At 34.0% G+C, this 19,987-nt stretch overlaps 1 protein-coding gene and 1 pseudogene across 4 annotated transcripts in view; both read left to right on the plus strand.

The window, feature by feature from the left end:
- Positions 1-19,987, plus strand: part of STAG1 (stromal antigen 1) — a 344,141-nt gene that overhangs the window by 170,341 nt on the left and 153,813 nt on the right. For 3 of the 4 annotated variants that reach the window (XM_036218531.1, XM_036218530.1, XM_036218532.1), the window contains one exon: positions 15,798-16,002. In XM_036218531.1, the coding sequence (XP_036074424.1) occupies positions 15,798-16,002 (205 nt within the window). Of the gene's footprint in view, positions 1-15,797; positions 16,003-18,744; positions 18,887-19,987 lie in introns of those variants that run through there. The other variant, XM_036218533.1, reaches the window with a different exon arrangement.
- LOC118602196 lies at positions 10,375-10,491 on the plus strand (annotated as a pseudogene).

Raw genomic sequence — 19,987 nt, forward strand, 5'->3', positions numbered from 1 at the left:
TAAATATCTATATGTATTACTGGGGAAAAAATAATGTTCTTGATTATAGTGGCTGTCCCAGATTCTGTTGTGATATGATGTAAAAAACTGTATTAACTTAATTAAAAAGTCAGATTCTGAAACATTACTCTGGGCCAACTTGACATTAAAAATATTTTTTCTTGTTGCTTCGTGAGTTTATATGAGGCAAATAGAAGATAACGAAGTCAGGTTAAGGTGTAAGTGGCAAGTTTACTGACCAGCTGCTAAACTACCTTGCCAGGTTTGAAATGTAGGTGATTCAGGTTACAGATTCAAAAGCATTACGCATTTTGGACCTTCAAGGCACTAACACATGATGGAATGATTATTAAGAGTTTATGACACTAGTTCCCAAACTTTGCTACGCATTAATATCACCTGGGGATATTTAATAACTACTGATGCCTGGCTCACTTCCACTTCCCTCAGACATTCTGATTTAATTTGTAAGGCATGCACCTGGGTATAGAGTTTTGTTTTTTTTTTTTAAAGCTCACCAGGTGATTTTAATGTGTAGCAGTGCTTGAGAACTACTTTTCTAAGGGAAATAGAGAAAGCCAAGATTTTATATGAATAGTTTACTGTTACCAAAATTGATAATAAGTGAAATGTGACATATGAAAATTTTTGAAAGACACTTGTTTCATATTCTTAAATCTTTTTTCTCCCAATATTGGAGGTTATTGACCTAATCAACAAAAACTTTTAACAAATACCATTCTAATTTTTTTTTGTTAGTGCAATTAACACAGCTTTTGATTATCATTAGGATGTGTTTGTTTAAAGCACAGTTATATATTAGATGTTTTATAAGGCTGTTCATTTTATCTTCAATCACTTTAGCATGTATTGCTCTTTTCGTTCTTCTATATACACTCAAGAAACTGCATTTAAGTGCATGCATATTATCGAATATACAATATTTTCTTGTTTTGCCCTTCAAAATATTATATAGGTCATTTAGTCCTTTAGAGTGGAGGGAGGTTAGTTTTGATAAATTCTATTTTGTGGCAAAATTCTGAAAGCTTCAATGTTAAGAATCATCAGATCCCAAGATCCTAGAACAATGTCCGGTTTGCAGTGAACAGCCATTAAAATTTTGTTAAATGAATAAAAATAATGTATTATAGCAAAGGAAAGTAATGGTGACATGGGTTAGAAGTAGGTTAGATGCAAGGTCTTTAAATTTAGAAAAGGTAGTCCAAGAGTATGTTGTTGCCTGTGAAAATACACTATAGCTTGTACTCCTTACTGGTTATAATGTTTGTTATTAGATAATTTTTTTTGAAGCCCTGCAGACTTGCACACAGCCAAAAGTGATTTGTACTTGTAATATCAACCTAATTTAAAAGTTTATTAAATCCCAGAAAAGTCTATAGCTCTTCAGAATTAAGATATACTTGGTTTCTTTTGAAGCCTACTGATGGTAGGTAAAGCAAAATGTAATAATATTTCTTCCCCAGATTATTAGAATCACATCTCTATTAGAATCCATACTCCCCGAAGCTCAGTTTTATAGTTCTCATATTTTTAAGTGTGACATGTATGTAGGGAAACCTTTGCAAAACATGTTTGATGTGTTCACTTAGTACCTTCACTTCCTTAATTTTTATGTATTTCTCAGAATTATGAACAGATTTTATGTCTTATCCTTTTTGACAATGATTACAACTTATAGCTTTTTCTCTTCTTGTTTCTAATATGAATTTGTTTATTTAAACTTAAGTATAGAACATTTCATTTGTTTTTCCATTTGAGCATCTTTAATCAAAGAATTAAAAATTTTAAGAAATGTAAATATGGCTAACTAGTAAACAAACTGAAAAAAAAAAGTTATGAAAGTGCCAAAGATAAAATAGAGGAAAGCTCAAATTATCTTGATTCCCAAAGTAAATATTTTTCAGCCTATATTCTTAATAGTAAAAACCTGTAAGGCCAATTTTGTATATAAAATTATCATCTTCTTTCCCTCTCCCTCTTTCACACACTCCTCAAAAGACTAGAGTTCCTATCTTATAGGGAGAGTGCTTAAGAAGTAACTGACTGGTGATTGTTTCAGATGTTCTCAGTACTGCACTAAGTCTATTTCCTAAATATATGATAGATAAAAATAAAAGTTTTTTTCATTTCTACTTTTAGTGATTCAGAAGACAGATTGTATGTATAGTCCTTCTTCATTATATTACGATATAGTTTATGTTTTATAGTATTAAATACACATATTACTAAATCAATTTCTTTTCAGATGTCATTCTATAATCATGGCTTTTAACTTTTTAAATGTTTTTATTTTTCAATTACATTTTGGATACAATATTAAATCAGTTTCAAGTGTATGACATGGTGATTAGGCAGGTATATAACCTACAAAGTGATCACCCTGATAAATCTAGTACCCATCTGACACAATACATAGTTACTATAATATTATTGACTATTTTCCTTATACTGTATTTAACATTCCCATGACATTTTGTAAATACTAATTTGTATTTAACTTCCCCCTTTTCCAGCCCCTCCCAATGTGGCAACCATCAAAATGTTCTCTGTTAGCAGTTCATTTCTGTTTTTTTGTTCATTTATTTTCTTCTTTTGATTCTACATGCAGTTGAAATATTGTGACATTTGTCTTTGTCGGACTTACTCCATTCAGCACAATACCCTCCAGGTCCATCCATGTTATTGCAGCTGGCAAGGTTTCATTCTTTTTTATAGCTAGGTAATATTCTATTTTATATATTTTACACCTCTTCTTTATCCATTCATCTATTGATGGACACCCAGATTGCCTCTGTGTCTTAGCTGTTGTAAATAATGCTGCAATGAACATAACAGATTCACATGTCCCTTAGAAATAGTGTTTTGGGTTTAAATTATATCTTTCCTGGTATAAGTATTGGTATGCCAGCTTTTTATTTTTTCATTTTCGTGAAGTATCTTTTAAAATCCCTTTACTTTCAGTCTGTATGTCTGTCAATCTGAAGTGAGTCTCCTGTAGGCAACATATAGAAGGGTCTTGTTTTCTTCTCCTTTCTGCTACCCTATCTTTTGATTGGAGTAATTAATCCCTTTACATTTAAAGTAGTTGTTGATAGATATGTGGTTAATACCATTTTATTATTCATATTTTTAATCTTATTTTTCTTGTTTTTAAAGAAACCCCTCTAACAGTTCTTATAATACTGCTTTGGTGGTGGTAAACTCCTTTAGTTTTTTCTGGTTTGGGAAGCTCATTATCTGTCCTTTAATTTTAAATGATAACTTTACTGGTAATCTTGATTATAGAATCTTGCTTTTCATCATTTTGAATATTTCCTGCCAGTCTCTTCCGGTCTGCAAAGTTTCTGTTGAAAAAAATCATCTGACCGTCTTATGGGAGTTCTCTTGTAGGTAACTAATTGCTTTTCTGTTGCTGCTTTTCAGATTCTCTCTTTGTCTTTAACCTTTGGCATTTTAACCATAATGTGTCTTGGTATGGGCCTCTTTGAGTTCATCTTTTTTGGGACACTTTGTATTTCCTGGGCTTGCGTATCTATTTCCTTTATTTCTTCATATAGGTTTTCAATTCTTTGCTCTCTACAAGTAAGTCCATATAGCAGGTCCTTGAAGAGGAGCTCATGAGATGCCAGCCACTCTCTGTATCACTCAACCAAATTTTTGCTGGTTTTAACAGCCAGGAGTTGTGTAGACTTCTCTTCTTAGCACTGAAACCTCAGGCCCAGGGCCCAGTGTTGGGCTGGGTACTCCTCACCTTTCCAGGAGGACCTCTGCAGTTGATATCCCCTGCCACACATGGGTGTGGGACCAGCCCATTTCCCATCTCTCGCCTTCCTACCAGTTTCGAGGTGGTCTCTTCTGCATGTCTCCTTCTGTTTATTTAGACTTCAGGCAAATCCCTGTGATGGTTGTTCTGTAGTTTACTTGTGATTTTGATCTGGTTGTGAGGAGGCAAGCACAGCGTTTTATATATTCCACCATCTTGACCAGAAGCCCTGACTTTAACTTTTATAGTGGTGTAAGAAGAATTTGTACAGGAAGTCAATGCCACCACATTTATTCACTTGTGATTACATATTAAGATTTTTTTCTTTTTCTCCATAAATCTGAGTTTTTAGTTTGTGAAAAGTTAAAAAATAGTGTAAACCATAAATCCATTGACTTGGTCATATGTAACTTACGAAGCAAACAAACCAGTGAAGACTGCCATTTCTAATGTCAACCCCTTTGAGCACTGAACTCTTCTTTAGTGTTTATTTGAAATACTTCAAATACCATTTATGACACAAAACAATCTGAAATGTGGACCTAGGGAGGCCATGCAAGGCATATTCTGTATATTAAACATGAGTAACAATTTATTTTTAATTAAAAATAAAGAAAATTTCTTATAGTCTCTTGAAAACACCAGTTAGTCTGTGTTGTATGTATCACCTTGGAGATGGCTTCAAGTTGAGGAAGGTAGATAATATTAAAGAGAAGAAACAAAGTTGGAAATGAGAAATACCAAAAGACAAAGGAAATAATCAAATAGAAAAACTCATAAAGAATCAAGAAGTTGTAATCAAGTTGTAATGTGAAAAGGTATAAGAGGAAATAACACTTGCAATGCAAATTACTGGAAAAAGAGGGAAAATGTTGAATAATAATAGCAGATACTTCTGTGTGCCAGGTACTGTTATAGACAAGAGGGAAAATGTTGAATAATAATAATAGCAAATACTTCTGTGTGCCAGGCACCTTTGTAAGTAATTTACATATATTTAACCCTTACAACATATTTATTGGTATTGTTGTCTCCATATTACAGATGGGAATGCTGAGGCAAAAGGGTAAGAAACTTACCTAAGCTAATACAACCAGTAAATGCAAAGCCTAGAATTGATCCTAGACCAGCTAGCCTCCTAAGTCCATACTTGTATAAACTAAAATTAATTTTGTTCCCCAAAATTAGAGAACCAGTCAAGATAGTATAGAAGGTAGATGCTGTGCATGCCTTCTCTCATGACCACACCAAAATTATAGCAGAATTGCAGCGTAACCATCATTGGTAGTTGCCTGAGAACTGGCTGAACAGAAGCCCTACAACTACAGATAAACATAAGAAGCCACCTCAAACTGGTAGGAGGGGCAGATACAAGAAACAGCCTAGTCCCACAACTGCAAGTGTTGATGGAGAATTGGGAGTTTTATCTTGACTGCAGAGCCCCCTTCCCCACCTGAGGAGAGAGGGTTCCCAGCACTATGCTGAGCTCTCCAGCACTACAATCTCTGTCTGTGAAAACCAATGGAAGTTGTGGTTGAGTGAGATGGAGGGCTGTTTGAGTTGTAGGCATTCCCCTTAGAGGGCCTGCACTTAGACTGACTTGCTGACAGATCATACTCACTCTGTGCTCAAGTGCTGGGGCAGCTACTCCAGGAATGCCAAGAATACACTGGGAGATACTGAGTTGTCAGGTTTCAGGGCGAGGGCTAAAGAGGCAGCTTTCTCCTGGACATACGTTCTTGAAGTATCTATTGTTTCTTTGTTGATTCCTCATTCCTCCTAGCATGCAGATGCAGGTGCTGCTGTATCTGAGTTACCATCAACCTAGATAACACAGGTTGCTCTGCCCAGAGGATTCTCAGAGACTCCACTTCTACTGACTTATAGGCCCAACCAAGCCATTTCCAGTGGTTTATTGCATACAAATGGCCTGTCTTGGCTCTTACTGAGAAATTTCCTAAACTCTCAAAGGCTCACAAAACCCGAAGAAGCAGCATCTGGCCTTGGCGTACCCGGTGCCTCTTGCTAAGCAGTCTCAAACCCTGCACTAACAGCAGCCAGCCTCGATTCCTTTCTTGGTCTCTTGAGGCACCATAAGTGCAGCAGGGATAGCAGCCATCTGTAGATTGCTTGGCGACTCTTACCATGTGGTTCCGGAGTTGAACAGCCTGTGGCTACACTTGGCCTGTAGCTGGACGCCTATCAAGGACTGTGCCACTGGGCCCCATAGCATACTTACTACATAAAGTCACTCTGCTAAGACTGGGAGACTTAGAAGCCCTACCTAATAGATAGAAACAGACACAGGGAGGCAGCCAAAATGGGGAGACAAAACAACATGTCTCACATGAAAGAACAGAACAAAGCTCCAGAAAAAGAACTCAATAAAATGGAGAGAAGCAATCTACCAGATGCAGAGTTCAAAACACTGGTTATAAGGATGCTCAACGAACTTAGGGGAAGAGTAAATGAACTTAGTGAGAACTTTCACAAAGAGACAGAAAACATAAATACGGAGATGGAAAACATAAAAGAGAACCAGTCAGAAACGAAGAATACAATATCTGAGATGAAGAGTACATTAGAGAGAACCAACATATTGGACAAAGCAGATGATCAAATCAGCAATTTAGAGGATGGGGTAGTGGAGGACACCCCATCAGAACAGAAATAAGAAAACCGAATCCAAAAAATGAAGATAGTTTAAGGAGTCTCTGGACAACATCAAGCATAATAACATCACATCATAGGGGTTTCAGAAGGAGAAGAGAAAGCCAGGAATTGAAAGCCTTTTTGAAGAAATAATGGTGGAAAACTTCCCTACTTTGGTTAAGGAAATAGACATACAAGCCCAGGAAGTTCAGAGAGACCCAAACAAGATGAACCCAAAGAGGCCAATACCAAGACACATCATAATTAAAATGCCAGAGGTTAAATACAAGGAGAGAATCTTAAAAGCAGCAAGAAAAAAGCAGTTAGTTACCTACAAGGGAGCTCCCTTCAGACTGTCAGCCTATATCTCAACAGAAACTTTGCAAGGCAAAGGGCTTGGCACAAAATATTCTATGATAAAAAGCAAGGACTTACAACCAACATTACTCTACCCAGCAAAGCTGTAATTTGAATTGAAGGCCAAATATGAGCTTCCCAGACCAGAAAAGCTAAAGGAATTCATCACCACCACGCACGTATAACAGAAAATATTGGAGGAAATTTTTTAAGAAGAAGCAAAAAAACACGTATCAAAAATATGAAGAAAGAATGGCAGTAACTATATCTCTGTCAATAACTACCTCAAATGAAAAAGAATTAAATGCTCCATTCGAAAGATAGAGTGGCTGAATGGATAAGAAAAAAAGACCCTCACATCAGTTGTCTACAAGACAGACTTCAGATTAAAAACCACACACAGATGAAAAGTGAAGGGATGGAAAAAGATATTTCATAATGGGCCTAGAGGAGATCATGCTGAGTGGAGTACGTCAGAGAAAGACAAATGCCATGTTTTTTCACATACATGTGTAATCTAAAGAAAATAGACGACAACGACAAAAGGACAACAGAGGACATTTTGAGGGTTACCAGATGGGAGTGGGGTCACACCTGTCGGTGAAAAGGGGAAGAAGGGATTAAGAAGTACAAATTGGTAGTTACAAAATAGACATGGAGATATAAAGTATAAATAACAGAAGGAATATAGACAGTCATATGGTAATAAACATGCATGGTGTAAGAGGGGTAGTAGATTTATTGGGATGATCACCTCGGAGTTACATAGATGTCTTATCACCATGTTGTACACCTGAAACTAAAATAATATTGTATACCAACTATAATTGAAAAATTAGAAATATTATTAAACCACAAAATTTAATTTTTTTATGCACACCAAGGATAGATAGCTAGGTTAATAGGGTCAGACATTTCTAATATGCAGATGAGAGAGGCAAAAACTCTTAGGAGGTAAAGTCCATATGTGTCCATGCAGCTGTCCTTGTTCCAGGATGTTTATGTTTCAGCCTTGAGCTGAATTTAACCACAGGTTTAGCAACTTATTAGCAGCTCTGAACTGAGGTACTAGATGTGTTTAGGCTGCATAGTCCTCATAGGCCCCACTTCCTTATTAGCTTCCTGTCTCCATGTTAGGGCCCACTGATATTAGTCGATTTCCTTTTAGAAATTTTGTTTTACATTTTTCTCTTTTGATCAAGATCTTCCCTTGAATCTGGCATAGATCTATCAGGAATATTTGGTGCCTCGTTGCTGGGAAAGCCCATTCCCAGTGTGTTTTGTCTTACTTAGTGAAGGATGAGATGTTATTGTAGAAGATGCCATAATCATAGGGACAATGGCCACATTGGAGCAACAAGAAGACCCCAGGGAAGTGAGTCTTAGGCATGATCCTCATCTAGAATTATCTTCAATCAGGATCTCAGTTGAAGGAAGTCATTCTTTCCATAGCTCAATTAAGCATCTCTAGTCTTTGTATGACTGTTATCGGAGTTTTTAACAGGGATATTAAAGACCCTTGGATATACAAAACATAAGTAGTTTGAAAGTGAGATACATCATACAAATCAGAACAATAATGAGTAGAACAATTTGCACTCAACCATTACCCTATTCTGCCTAGTATATAACTGCAAATATATAATCTAAAATAGCTGGGGAAATAGTCCTCACATAACAGCTATACTCTTTCCATTCGTACATCTTGGATAATAAAATAAATTTCTGGCTATTTTTATTGTGAGTGCCTTATGACTGATGAAACAAATTATGGAATTAAACTAGTATTTTTTAGAGGGACCAATTATATTCTGTTAATTTATATTAAATCTTTTGGGATTGAGTTAAAGTATTCCCCATTGCACAGATTATCCACAGGCATGAGAAATATTTTAATGAGATATTCATAAGCCAAAGTATGACTCAATAAGAATATTGTTATCAGTAGGTACTAGATTAAATCCCCATCTGGATTAGTCATCATCAATTATATGTTGAAGTTATAATTACAGCCTGGTAATTTAAATATTTCTATCCTTCAACTTTAAAACATCTACAAAACATGACTCTCTAATGATATAAATGAATCACATTTATATTTTGTAACATAATTTAATAATTATTAAGACCTAAAGCTAAATATTAAAAATTCTGTATCTTTTATTCATTGTATTTATTACTTTTTATTTTGACAGGTGTTAAGTGAATGAACTATTTGGTCTTTTAGACATATTTATATGGGATTATTTTTGTGTTTGTTTAATAAACATTTATGGAACACTATGTTCAATATATGTCAGCTTTTCGTTAGGAACTATATAATTAGAGATAGATAAGATTATAACTCTAGACAATGAGTTTGTGTTCTAAATGGGGAGAGAGCTTTATATACTAATAGCAGTAATACCTTGACAAGTTCAATACTTAAAAAATAGAAGACCCTTGAGAACCCAGAGGATAAGTTAATTATCTGAGGGGATGAGGGCCTCGCAAATTATTTTGCCCTAAAACTAGGTTTAAAGATGAATAAAAATTCAGCAGGAAAACTAGGAAGGAATTTATAGAGAAAATGGAATTTAGGATGTGTAAGAGAGAACAGAGATACAAATCTGGATAGAATGAATAATAGCCTTGCAGACTAGACTAAGGAAATTGGATTTAATATTAATAAATAAGCCATCCCCTAAATGTTTGTTTTGCTCCTAAACATATGAGACAGTTTCCTAGATACAGAGATGAGTAAGATGTGGCTTTGAAAATTATAATTTTTTATAGCATTGACTTGTAGAATTGTTTTTTCTAAATGTATTTTTACATTATTTCTTAATTGGTGTATGTGTATTTATGGGCAAGTTGAATTTCTTGATACTTTAAAAGTCTGAGGTTTTGCCAGAATTGGAAGAGTTAGCTTAGACTTAATTAGCTGAGGTCTTACAATAAAGAACAATTTCTCTTTAATTTTATTATGGCAGTCAGCCAAAATAAGCTGCGTAAATAATCTTTATGATTATTTTTGGTGTTTAAATGTATGATAGAACTTAAAATGAAAACTTTAAGGATAAATTTTATTTAGGTTACTTAGAGTTTTCTTTTGTAAAGATGATTTCCACTGGATCTTTTCAAGGGTAAGTGTATATTCTTTTCTATGTTCCTCAACTCAGTTTTTATGCCTTCCAACTTTGAGGAAAAATTAAAATGAAGCACTTCTAACAACTGTGGTATGTAAATTCTGCAGACAAGATTTTACATCTTAACCACTAACTATAACATTGTAATAAGTTAAATAATGCTACTCCAGAATTTGGAATTTCTTCTAGTAACTTTATGAACTTGTTATCCTCAAGGGGGGATAACGTGGATAGTTTCAAACACTTCTTAATGTAACAATTTTTTAAAATTACATGTCATTTGATACATACAAAGGAATATACTTAGCACAGGTATGCTATGTAAGTCTGCCATCCCCAATTTAAGATCTCAAATATTAGTACATGTTTCTATAGTGTAGTGGTCAGCATGTCTGCTTTACACACAGAAGGTCCTGGGTTCGCACAGTCCATGGTCTACAGCCACAGTCCATGGTCTACAGCCACGCCACCCTGAACAAACCCCGATGTCTGATCTTGGAAGCTAAGCATTGTCAGGCCTGGTTAGTACTTGGATGGGAGACCACCTGGGAAGACCAGGTGCTGTAGACATTTAAAAAAAAAAGTTCTCAAATATTACTAATACTGCTGAAATGCCTTTGTGCTCCTCCACCCTCACCCTCCCATTCCAGAGCTTCTCCTAAGAGGTAATCAGTATCTTGGATTTTGTAAACTTTTTCTTTCTTATAATTAGTTATTTACTACTTTATATAAAGTATTTGTGGAGATCCATAGATGAGAGTAGAGGCCAGACATTTAGTAGCATTTCATTTAACTAATTCACATCAATTTGAGGGCATACTTAAAAGGAGTGATATTGGCACTTCTGTTGCTGCTTTGACTTTATGTATTTTCCTCTGTCTGTGGCTAAGGAAACATTAGTTGTCAAATTTATGATTGAGTAAGGAAGAAAATATGTATAAGAATTATTTAGATATCTTACTGATTACTTTAGACCCATTTCTGACAGAAATATTTATGTGGTGATTCATTCATTTGATCAAGAAATATTACAGTGTCTGTTAAACATTCCAAGCATTGAGAATATAGCACTGAATAAACCAAGGAAAAATCCCTGCCCTCATGGAGTTTACATTTAGGTTGGGGGAGAAAGCCAATGAATAAAGTACATAGACAAAATATTATAGTATGACAATGACAGTAAAAGCTGTGCAGAAAAATAAAGCAAAAAGGGAAAAGAGATTGGGAGTGGAAGGATTATTTTAAATAGGACGGTCAGGAAAACCTAAGAATGTGACCTTGAGTAAAGCCTTGAAGGAGGTGATGGAGCAAGCGTGTATATATATATCTGGGGAGAGAGAATACAAGGGCAGATGGCCCAGAGTTAGAAGCATACTTAGGGTATTTCGTAGAACACAAAGAAGCAACTTTGACTAAAGCACACTGATTTATACATTGCATTTGATTATTGTGTTTTAGGACTTTTTCAAAATATGAAACAGTTCCTTTGCCTTTTTTTTTTTTCATGGCAGTAAATTTTAGATGACAGCAACCTAGTTGTCTTATAAAGTATCCCACATTTTTATTTATGATTTCCTTGTTGTATCATTTAACTTGTTTCTATAACTCCTGTATTTTATAACTGAAGGTTAGGTCTGATGACTTTATTAGATTACAGTGACACATTTTTGCAAAAAAAATTTTATAGATGATGCTGAGTACTTCAACTTGTGTCATAATAGGTAGCACATGTTAGGTTGCCCGCTTACTAGTGATGCTAAGATTGGTCACTTGTTTAAGGTAGTAACCATTGAATCTGTTTGTAAAAGTGCAAAGCATCATTTATAACACTGCCCTCAAAGAACTTAAATATTAGTTGTGGATAAGGCATTTAGATTACTTGATTATTATCTTTATTTTATTATTATTATTTCATTTTCTTAGTTCTGAAAAAAAAAACACTGGTTTGTGAAGGGAGCTAGTTTTTAATACCCACTGACTGTCATTAACTAGATAATTCTTTTTATACAACGTGTATAGTGTGTGTAACAAGGAGAAAATTGTAACTGATATTAGAGGAAAGCAAGAAACTGTTTATTAAAGTGATACGGGAGACTTTTTCCAAAATGTTTTTCCTCTTACTCCCATTATTTGCACGTGATACAAAAACTAAAAAGGCATGCATTGTCAGTCTAATTAGAAATTGAGCTAGGTTTGTGTTCTGTTGTTGCTGTTATTACCTTTAGTTTTCCACAGACTTCAGATTTCTTTAGTGGTGTGGTGCTGTTGCCTTGTCCTTAGGATACTAGAAGGTTTTCCTCAGTGTTCATGGTATACCCTCAGCTTTCAGCTTTTTATGCACTCCTGAGCCACAGAGCACTTTTGCTCCACACCACACTTTCTCCCCTTTTTCTAGTGATAGACTCATGTTGCTTTTTGCCTGATACTATGGTGAGGGCATGGGTGTTCTCTGTTGTCCTAGTCCTGCCTAAGTCTTAAACATGCCTTGTGTGCTGGAGCCACTGGGAGACCTCCATTTTCCTATTCGTCCTTCCTATAGCAGCTAAACTTTTCCTTGTGTCTGTGGTTAGCCTACTGTGGGAGTTTGCTGTGCCTCTCCCAGTGATAGCAGACCTCTCTTTAGTATTGCTGTAGGATTCAGGGTCCAGGACAGTGTTTTGTCTCCTTCCCCCTCTCCCACCCCGCCCCCAGAGAATTTTTTTTCTCCTACCCTATTCCTTGCTGCAGGGGTTCTTTGCCTATGCTATGGTAGTGACTCAGTTTGCTGACCCTCCCCCATTAGATTAAGGCTTGTGATTTTAGAAGATAAAGGTTTAGAGAAGTTGAAAATCATCCCCTGCAAGCCCACACTAGAGAAGTCCTCTCTCTTCTGTTCTATCTCAGGCTTTGTTGTTGTATCTAATTGAAAACTGTGGAAAAGAGTTTTGGGTGAGTGCATACTTGTTTTCCGTGCTAACAGGGTAGCCCACACCTCATCTTTGACAGTTCATTAAAATGTCCACTGATTTCTTCTTAGCCATTTTTATGATGAGTGCCTTTTCTTCTCAGACTCTGCCACAGGTAATAGAGTTTGTGTCTCATCTCTTTACGGAGGGCTTAGCTCAAGCAAGGTTATGATTGTTTTGGTTATTGATTCAGCTTATTCTCATTGTTTGTAGCCTTCTACATCCTAAGAGGAAGCTAAACCCCATTATTATTCTTTTGACTTTGCTTTTAATGTTTTGTTTTTTAATACAAACATTACTTTTATGTGGTTGGACTTGTTGGTCTTTTATAACTTCTGGCTTTGTGTTTAGAAAAAGACTTCTGCACTCTTAAAAATAGTCTCCTGTATTTTCTGCTATTTCTTTTTTGGTTGAATACTTTAAAGCATTTCAATTCATTAGGAATTTATTTTGGTGTAGTGTGCAGTACATAGCCTTTTCTTTATCCTAATGAACATGCAATTATATCAAAATCATTTACCTAATAATTCATCTTTCCCCACTGCTCATAATTCTACTATAACAGTAGGCATCATTTTTTAGAAACAGAAAATCTGGCCAACAGTGGCTTGAATTCACAAGAGTTTGTCTCATGCAAAATAAATCTAGAAATAGACTGTACATGGTGGGTATTCTACATCAAAAGAACAAAGACCTAGACTTCTTCCATCCTTCTCTTTACCATTCTTTATCTTCATACTTTTCCCCTCATGGTTGCAAAATGGCTGTTGAACATTAAGCACCACATATGAGTTCCAGTTCAGTGAAAGAGGAAGGAACTGAAGAAGGCAATCTAGTCTATCCATTTTAAAAGTCTTTTCTAGAAACCCAGTCTACCAAATTACATGTTTTTTTCCTTAGATGTTTCTGGCACATTATTTTCCAGGCTACTAATGTGTCTGTTATTGGTGACAATTATTTTCTTCAGTCATCAACTGAATTGTTTAATGACGAAATAAAATATTTTAGTTATATGTAACCTCATGTTCATTGCTACATTACTTACAGTTGTCAAGATATGGAAATAAACTAAGTCTCTCTCTCTCAACCTAAGTGTGTGTATGTATACATATGTGTAATATTCAGACATTAAAATGAAGTCACTTTTGCTATTTGCTATATAAAACTAGGATGGAACTTGAGGACATTATGCTAAGAAGTGGGTATAAACAGACAGAGAAACATACTATATGGTCTCACATATATGGGGAATCAAAACAAAACAAAAAAGCACCAGGCTTGTAGATACAGAGAACATATTGGTGGTTGCCAGAGGGGATGTAATATATAGCATGGTGACTACAGTTAATAATACTGTATTATATATTTGAAAGTTGCTAAGAGTAGACCTTAAAAGTTCTCATCTTAAGAAAACCAGAAATTTTTGTAACAATGTATAGTGACAGATGTTAACTTATTGTGATCATTTTGTAATATATATAAATATTGAATTTTGTTGTACAACTGAAACTAATGTTATATGTAAATTATAGTTCAATAAAAATAATCTAAAAGAAAATACATTAGTTCCCTGGAGATTTTTTAAATTTTGTTTTGTGCTATATTTGAGTCTTTGAAGTGTACTTCGTTTTTTATTTAGGTTTTCATATGTGCTAATTTTTTAAATCTTCCTTTCCTCTTGCTTGCTGTTGGGCCTAATGTTTAGATGGATTATTTTCTTTGTAGTCTTCTTGGGGCACAGGTCTGGTTGTTGTGGAACAATGAATGGCCAAATCTCACACTGTAAAGCAAGAGAAGCTTTGCTGTACTCTCATGTTCTTTTGTGATACAAAATCAGCAAGTAGCCTACTGAAATATCTTTGAGAAACACCCCTCCTCTCCACCCTGTCCCCCATAGCCCCAGTTTCAAGGGCAGGGAAGATTCTGCCAGCCCCTTCAGTACCTTTTTGATCTTTTTAGAGCTTAGTAAACTCCTTAACATTCATATAGCACTGACATTAACTTTTTGGGTGGTATTTGACTGAGTGCCAAAGTCTTCCCAATCTCTGCTTTCTGTTCCTTGCTCTTGGAATCTTCTGTTGTTCTAAGTATGATACTAGTTTTCTTTCAGGAGGTACTCAGAGCTATAGGTCTCACTTATACCCAATTTTCCTAGTAGCAATTTGGCCTAGAAAAAACAAATGGCTACAAATTAAGAATATTCAGATAACCATGTTCACGGAATCTCTCTCTCTGCCTTGTGAATTTCCATTTTTTTGTACCAAAATGTTTTAAGCTAGAGTGGGAAACATCTAACTAGTTGGTTTCAATGTCACTTTGTGTTTTAAACAAGATGACCCAATCTGATAATACCAAGAGCCCATATTAGATCTTTTCTTTAAAAAGTTAACAAATTGACTCTATAGAATAGAGTTAATAGAAAATTCATAGTAAAATAGGAGAAAAAGTGGGGTAATTGTTTCAGATGGGAAAAGTTAGCTTTGACTTTCTTAATGAAATGGTTATACATTTGAAATTCTTCTTAATTCTATTTAAAGTAATTGAAAGATGCTGTGTGACAAAACTATCATTATTAATTTGATCTGAATTCAATAGTAAATATCCTTTCTAGTCTAAACTTCTTTAATAATTTTTGTTTTCTTCTTCAAATTATTTCAGCTAGGACCCAAGAACAACAAAACTAGAAATATTCTTTTAAATGAATGGCTTAGAATAATAAATTAAATACCAAATCTAAATAATTTTCACTTGTGGAAGGTTAAAATAAAAAAGATAAAGCTATCAATGTAGCAGTGACCTACGTAAGTCACCTCCAATTTCTGTCCACATCTACTTTGAGAACAATGGTCCCTTTATAGGTAGAAAGAAAAAACACTTTGATCAAACTGATATCATATGTCATATTTTATATGTTCTTTTTATCCCTTTTAGGACAGTGGTGATTATCCTCTTACCATGCCTGGACCTCAGTGGAAAAAATTTCGCTCAAACTTTTGTGAATTTATTGGAGTCCTGATTCGACAGTGTCAGTATAGCATAATTTATGATGAGTATATGATGGATACAGTAATCTCCCTTTTGACTGGTTTGTCAGACTCCCAGGTCAGAGCTTTTAGGCATACAAGTACCCTTGCTGGTGAGTAACCAACATTTTATTTTCTCTTCATTTAGTGTTGTTTAAACTTTAATTAGGACAAATATTAATTTAAATAATTAATTGCTATTTTCCTGAAAAATACCATCCCGTCCCCCCAGATCCATCTGAATGGTTTGTGTAATCTGTTTAGGTAAAATGTTTGCCCCTTTTGATAACTAGCATTTGATAGCCTTAGAATGAAAATTGAAAATTTCTGGCAAATGTCAACAACTCTCTGAACCTTTATTTTCCTGTATCCTTATTTAATAATCAAAGAAATTTTAGTAGTCCAATCGGCCATATTGTTTGGTAAACCAAAATAATAATGGTTCCAAATTTATAGTATTTTTTTCCACTTTATTACATTGATTTATTTCTCATTGTATTATACATAAGTGTGTAAATGTTTGTTTGTTTATATATTTGAAACAATTCCATGTAATGGTAATAGGTAATTGCTACCTAGCTGGAATTCTTCCTATTACTAGTGCTGTAATAACCTAAGCATATTTGAATATAATGCCTCTAAAATCAGTTCATTTACATAGGCTATAGATAATCTGAAGAACTGACAGATTTCAGTTTTCACTTACATACTGATTTTAGAATTACCTAGTCAACTTCTCAGCCAAGTATAATTTTTTTCCTCGTTTTTTCATAACAAGGCAATTTTGTTAATTTATCAGTTGTGTATTTTCTTTCAACTACTTTAACTGTGCTTACCTAAAATAACTGTTCTTTTTCATTTATGATACACAGCGTGTCTGTGTATGTGTATGTGTTTGTACATACGCATATATTTAAATATTCCCAAATTACATTCATTTTCGGAGCAGTTATTTTGTGTAGATTTATCTTACACATCACCATAACAAAAACCATATTTAGTTTTAATTAATTGCATTTCATCTTGCATTTAAATTTCTCATTCATCTAATTCATCAAACTTTAGCATGTATTAGAATTATCTATAGGGTTTATTGAAGCAGATTGTATGGCCTTAGCCCCAGAGTTTTCTAGGTCATGCTGATACCTTGAGGACTACATGTTGCAAACATTGGGGATTTTTTGGCTTAAAACTATTGCCTAAAGCCAATTTAATAATATTATCTAGCATTACCTATATTTTTTTCAATTCTCTATTTTTTTTCTTCCTTACTCAATTCTAGGAAACAAATATGAAACATAGTGTTGTGGGGGGTTTTTGTTTATTTTTGAGGGTGTCCTTTTGCTCGTTATTAGGAAAAAGATCTTTTACCCAATTTTCTTTTTTAAAAAGGTAGAATAAAGACCATTTATAGTTCAAATTTTTCGGTACAGAACAAACATCAGTTTATTCTGTGCTTAAGAGTATCCTCTTCCTCATTATTAGGAAGAAAAAGATCTTATACCTCGTTGTATCCTATTTTAAAAATTACTGTATGTGTACTATTTATTATCAAAAAGTATCTGATATTATACATTCTTTTCTTTCTAATTTCATAACTTTTACTGTTTGTACATTTGGTGTTTTTTCTTTATATTTCCTATATACTTTTCATCTTCTGTGTATGGTAATGTCCATTTAGCTGGTTGACAGATGCATAGTAAATTCAGAGATTTGAAATAAATATCAGGTAGAAATTACTTTTGAATAGCTAAAGATGCTGTCATAAAAAGTTATTATCTGGTTTCCCAAGACCAAGAGAAAAGGATTCTGTCCTTCTGATAGAATTATGAAATGACATTTCATTCAAAAAAAAAAAAGACGAAACTGTTTATACATATCAAGATAGAGGGCAATCTGGGTCTTCTCTGTAAGGGCAAGCTACCTCTTTTTAATCCAGAAATCTGTGTGCATTTTGTATAAAAGATTAAATATATGCCACATACCCTGTTTAAGAACACATGAGAAGGAATAAAATGCTATAGAAATATGCAGAATATTTTGACTTCTAAAAAATTTGAGTGTCCTGTAAAGTGCACTTTAATTCATTTGAATGTGCCCTTCACTGCCATGTAAATGAAGTATTACTGTATTTCACTGACTTTATGATGGTTCATTTCAGCTCGTTTTTCTGTTGTCCCATTTTCAGTTACTTTTAATATTGCATTGTTTTCCCCTATATTTATCCTTTTGGTAATCTACATACATACACTAATTTTATATATGTTTTAAATGTATTTTAATTATTGCTTTCCTTCTATTCCTTTTGAGTTGAGTCACTCCCTCCTCCTCCTAGTGCCTTTCTGTCTTCCTTTTCCCATAATTTAGCTGTAATCATGGTAGCTTTTTTAAAAAACTGCTTGATAATTGCTCACCTAAGTGCTTTTTATATCATCGTCTAGCCTATTTGAATTTGAAATTATTTTTCTAAATACGATATCAAGAAAAACAGATCAGTGTTATATTTATACTGATTTTTCAAAAGCTAAAACCAGTCTTTCAAGTCATTTTCAAATGTATTTCAAAATATTACTGTAATTCTTGTGTAACTGTATTAATGATCTTATCTTCCAAGGCTCTGTTTCATAACATGTGAGACATACAAGTCACCTACCCTTCAACAAAGCACAGAGATCTTACTGAGAACTTAATTCCAGGTTGGATAATAATTATCCATCTTTTCAAGGATTTTTTTTGTTCTCACCTTTGCTCTCTGTGTGTGTGTGTGTTTTTTAATGGTATGTGTGCAAGGGGTAGATCAAAAGATAATGATTTTTATTCACTTTGCAGGACGAGTCTTGGGGACTAGATAAAATGGGCAGGAACATTTAATCTTCTGCTTCAAAGACTATGTGCATGGACAGTTGCAAGGCAGTTATGGCCAGATATGATTATCGGCTTTGGAATAAAATGCTCCTTGACATTGCTTATATCTTAGCTGAGAAGAGAGACAATCAGGTTAGTTGTTTTGTAGGGTACATATGTGATGAGTTCCAGAGCTTCTTAAGTCATCACAAGTGGTCTTATCAGTAGTACTTTTTATCTGTTCTCCAGAATATCCCATTTTCTTATTATCAAATAAATAATGTTTCCCAATTATCAGTGTTTGTGCATTGAATTTAATTGTATACTTTTACCACATTTTAATTAAAATTTTTCATCGCATAGTTCTTTAGGTCTGTTCCACAGATAGAAGTAGTCTTATTTTTCCATTGGAGGTAAACTGTGTTTCTCCATTTTGGGGGAATTCTTTTTACCATTAAAAATAAACAGATTATTAGCATATTGCATTTTATATTATATTTTTGTTATTTTTTTCTCTCAATTGGAATTTTAAAACATACCGACCTATTTGTTTGACCCATCTTAATAAAGAAACTTCACATTGCAGTACAGTTTTCATTAACTGTTAATCTTTAGAATTAAGTGCTTTTATTTCTGTTCTAAATAGTTATCCCAGTTGGATATTAGAACATAGTTTGTGAATTAAATTTATATAACTAATATGTTGTTATTACTTTGCTGGATTTACAATTTAAAACTGAGTACCTCTTTTTTCCAATTGTATGAAATTTTCATAAAATATAAATTTATTTTAAAAAGAAAATATAAAGCATTTGCTATAAAAATATATACTGGTACTTTTTAAGTTGTCAACTTCAATTTTTTGTTAGGTAGCAGTTTGCAGGATGAATAATGTTGGTTTAACTTATTGCTATTTTATTACCTACATAGTTTTCTATGATGTTACAAATAAATTAATATTGGCTGACTCTCACTCCTAAGGTGAACTGCTAATTTGATTAAAGGGAGATTAAGAATACAAAATTTATATTAATAATAGCATAGTGGTTGATTTTATTCTATATTTTTCTAAAGTGAATTTTGGGAAAATTAGAAAATGTGATTAAGATCATCATATGTTAGTTGAATGGCCTCTGTGGGCTAGTGGGTTGGGAGGCCAGTAGTTAACAGTAGGTTACTCTCAGACTCTTGGGAGAGTAAACATTTTTTTATACCTTATTGTTTGTAACATTATATTGACATATGGTTGATTTT

This window comes from Rousettus aegyptiacus, unplaced genomic scaffold, assembly GCF_014176215.1.
Source record: "Rousettus aegyptiacus isolate mRouAeg1 unplaced genomic scaffold, mRouAeg1.p scaffold_m13_p_4, whole genome shotgun sequence".
Taxonomy (NCBI): domain Eukaryota; kingdom Metazoa; phylum Chordata; class Mammalia; order Chiroptera; family Pteropodidae; genus Rousettus; species Rousettus aegyptiacus.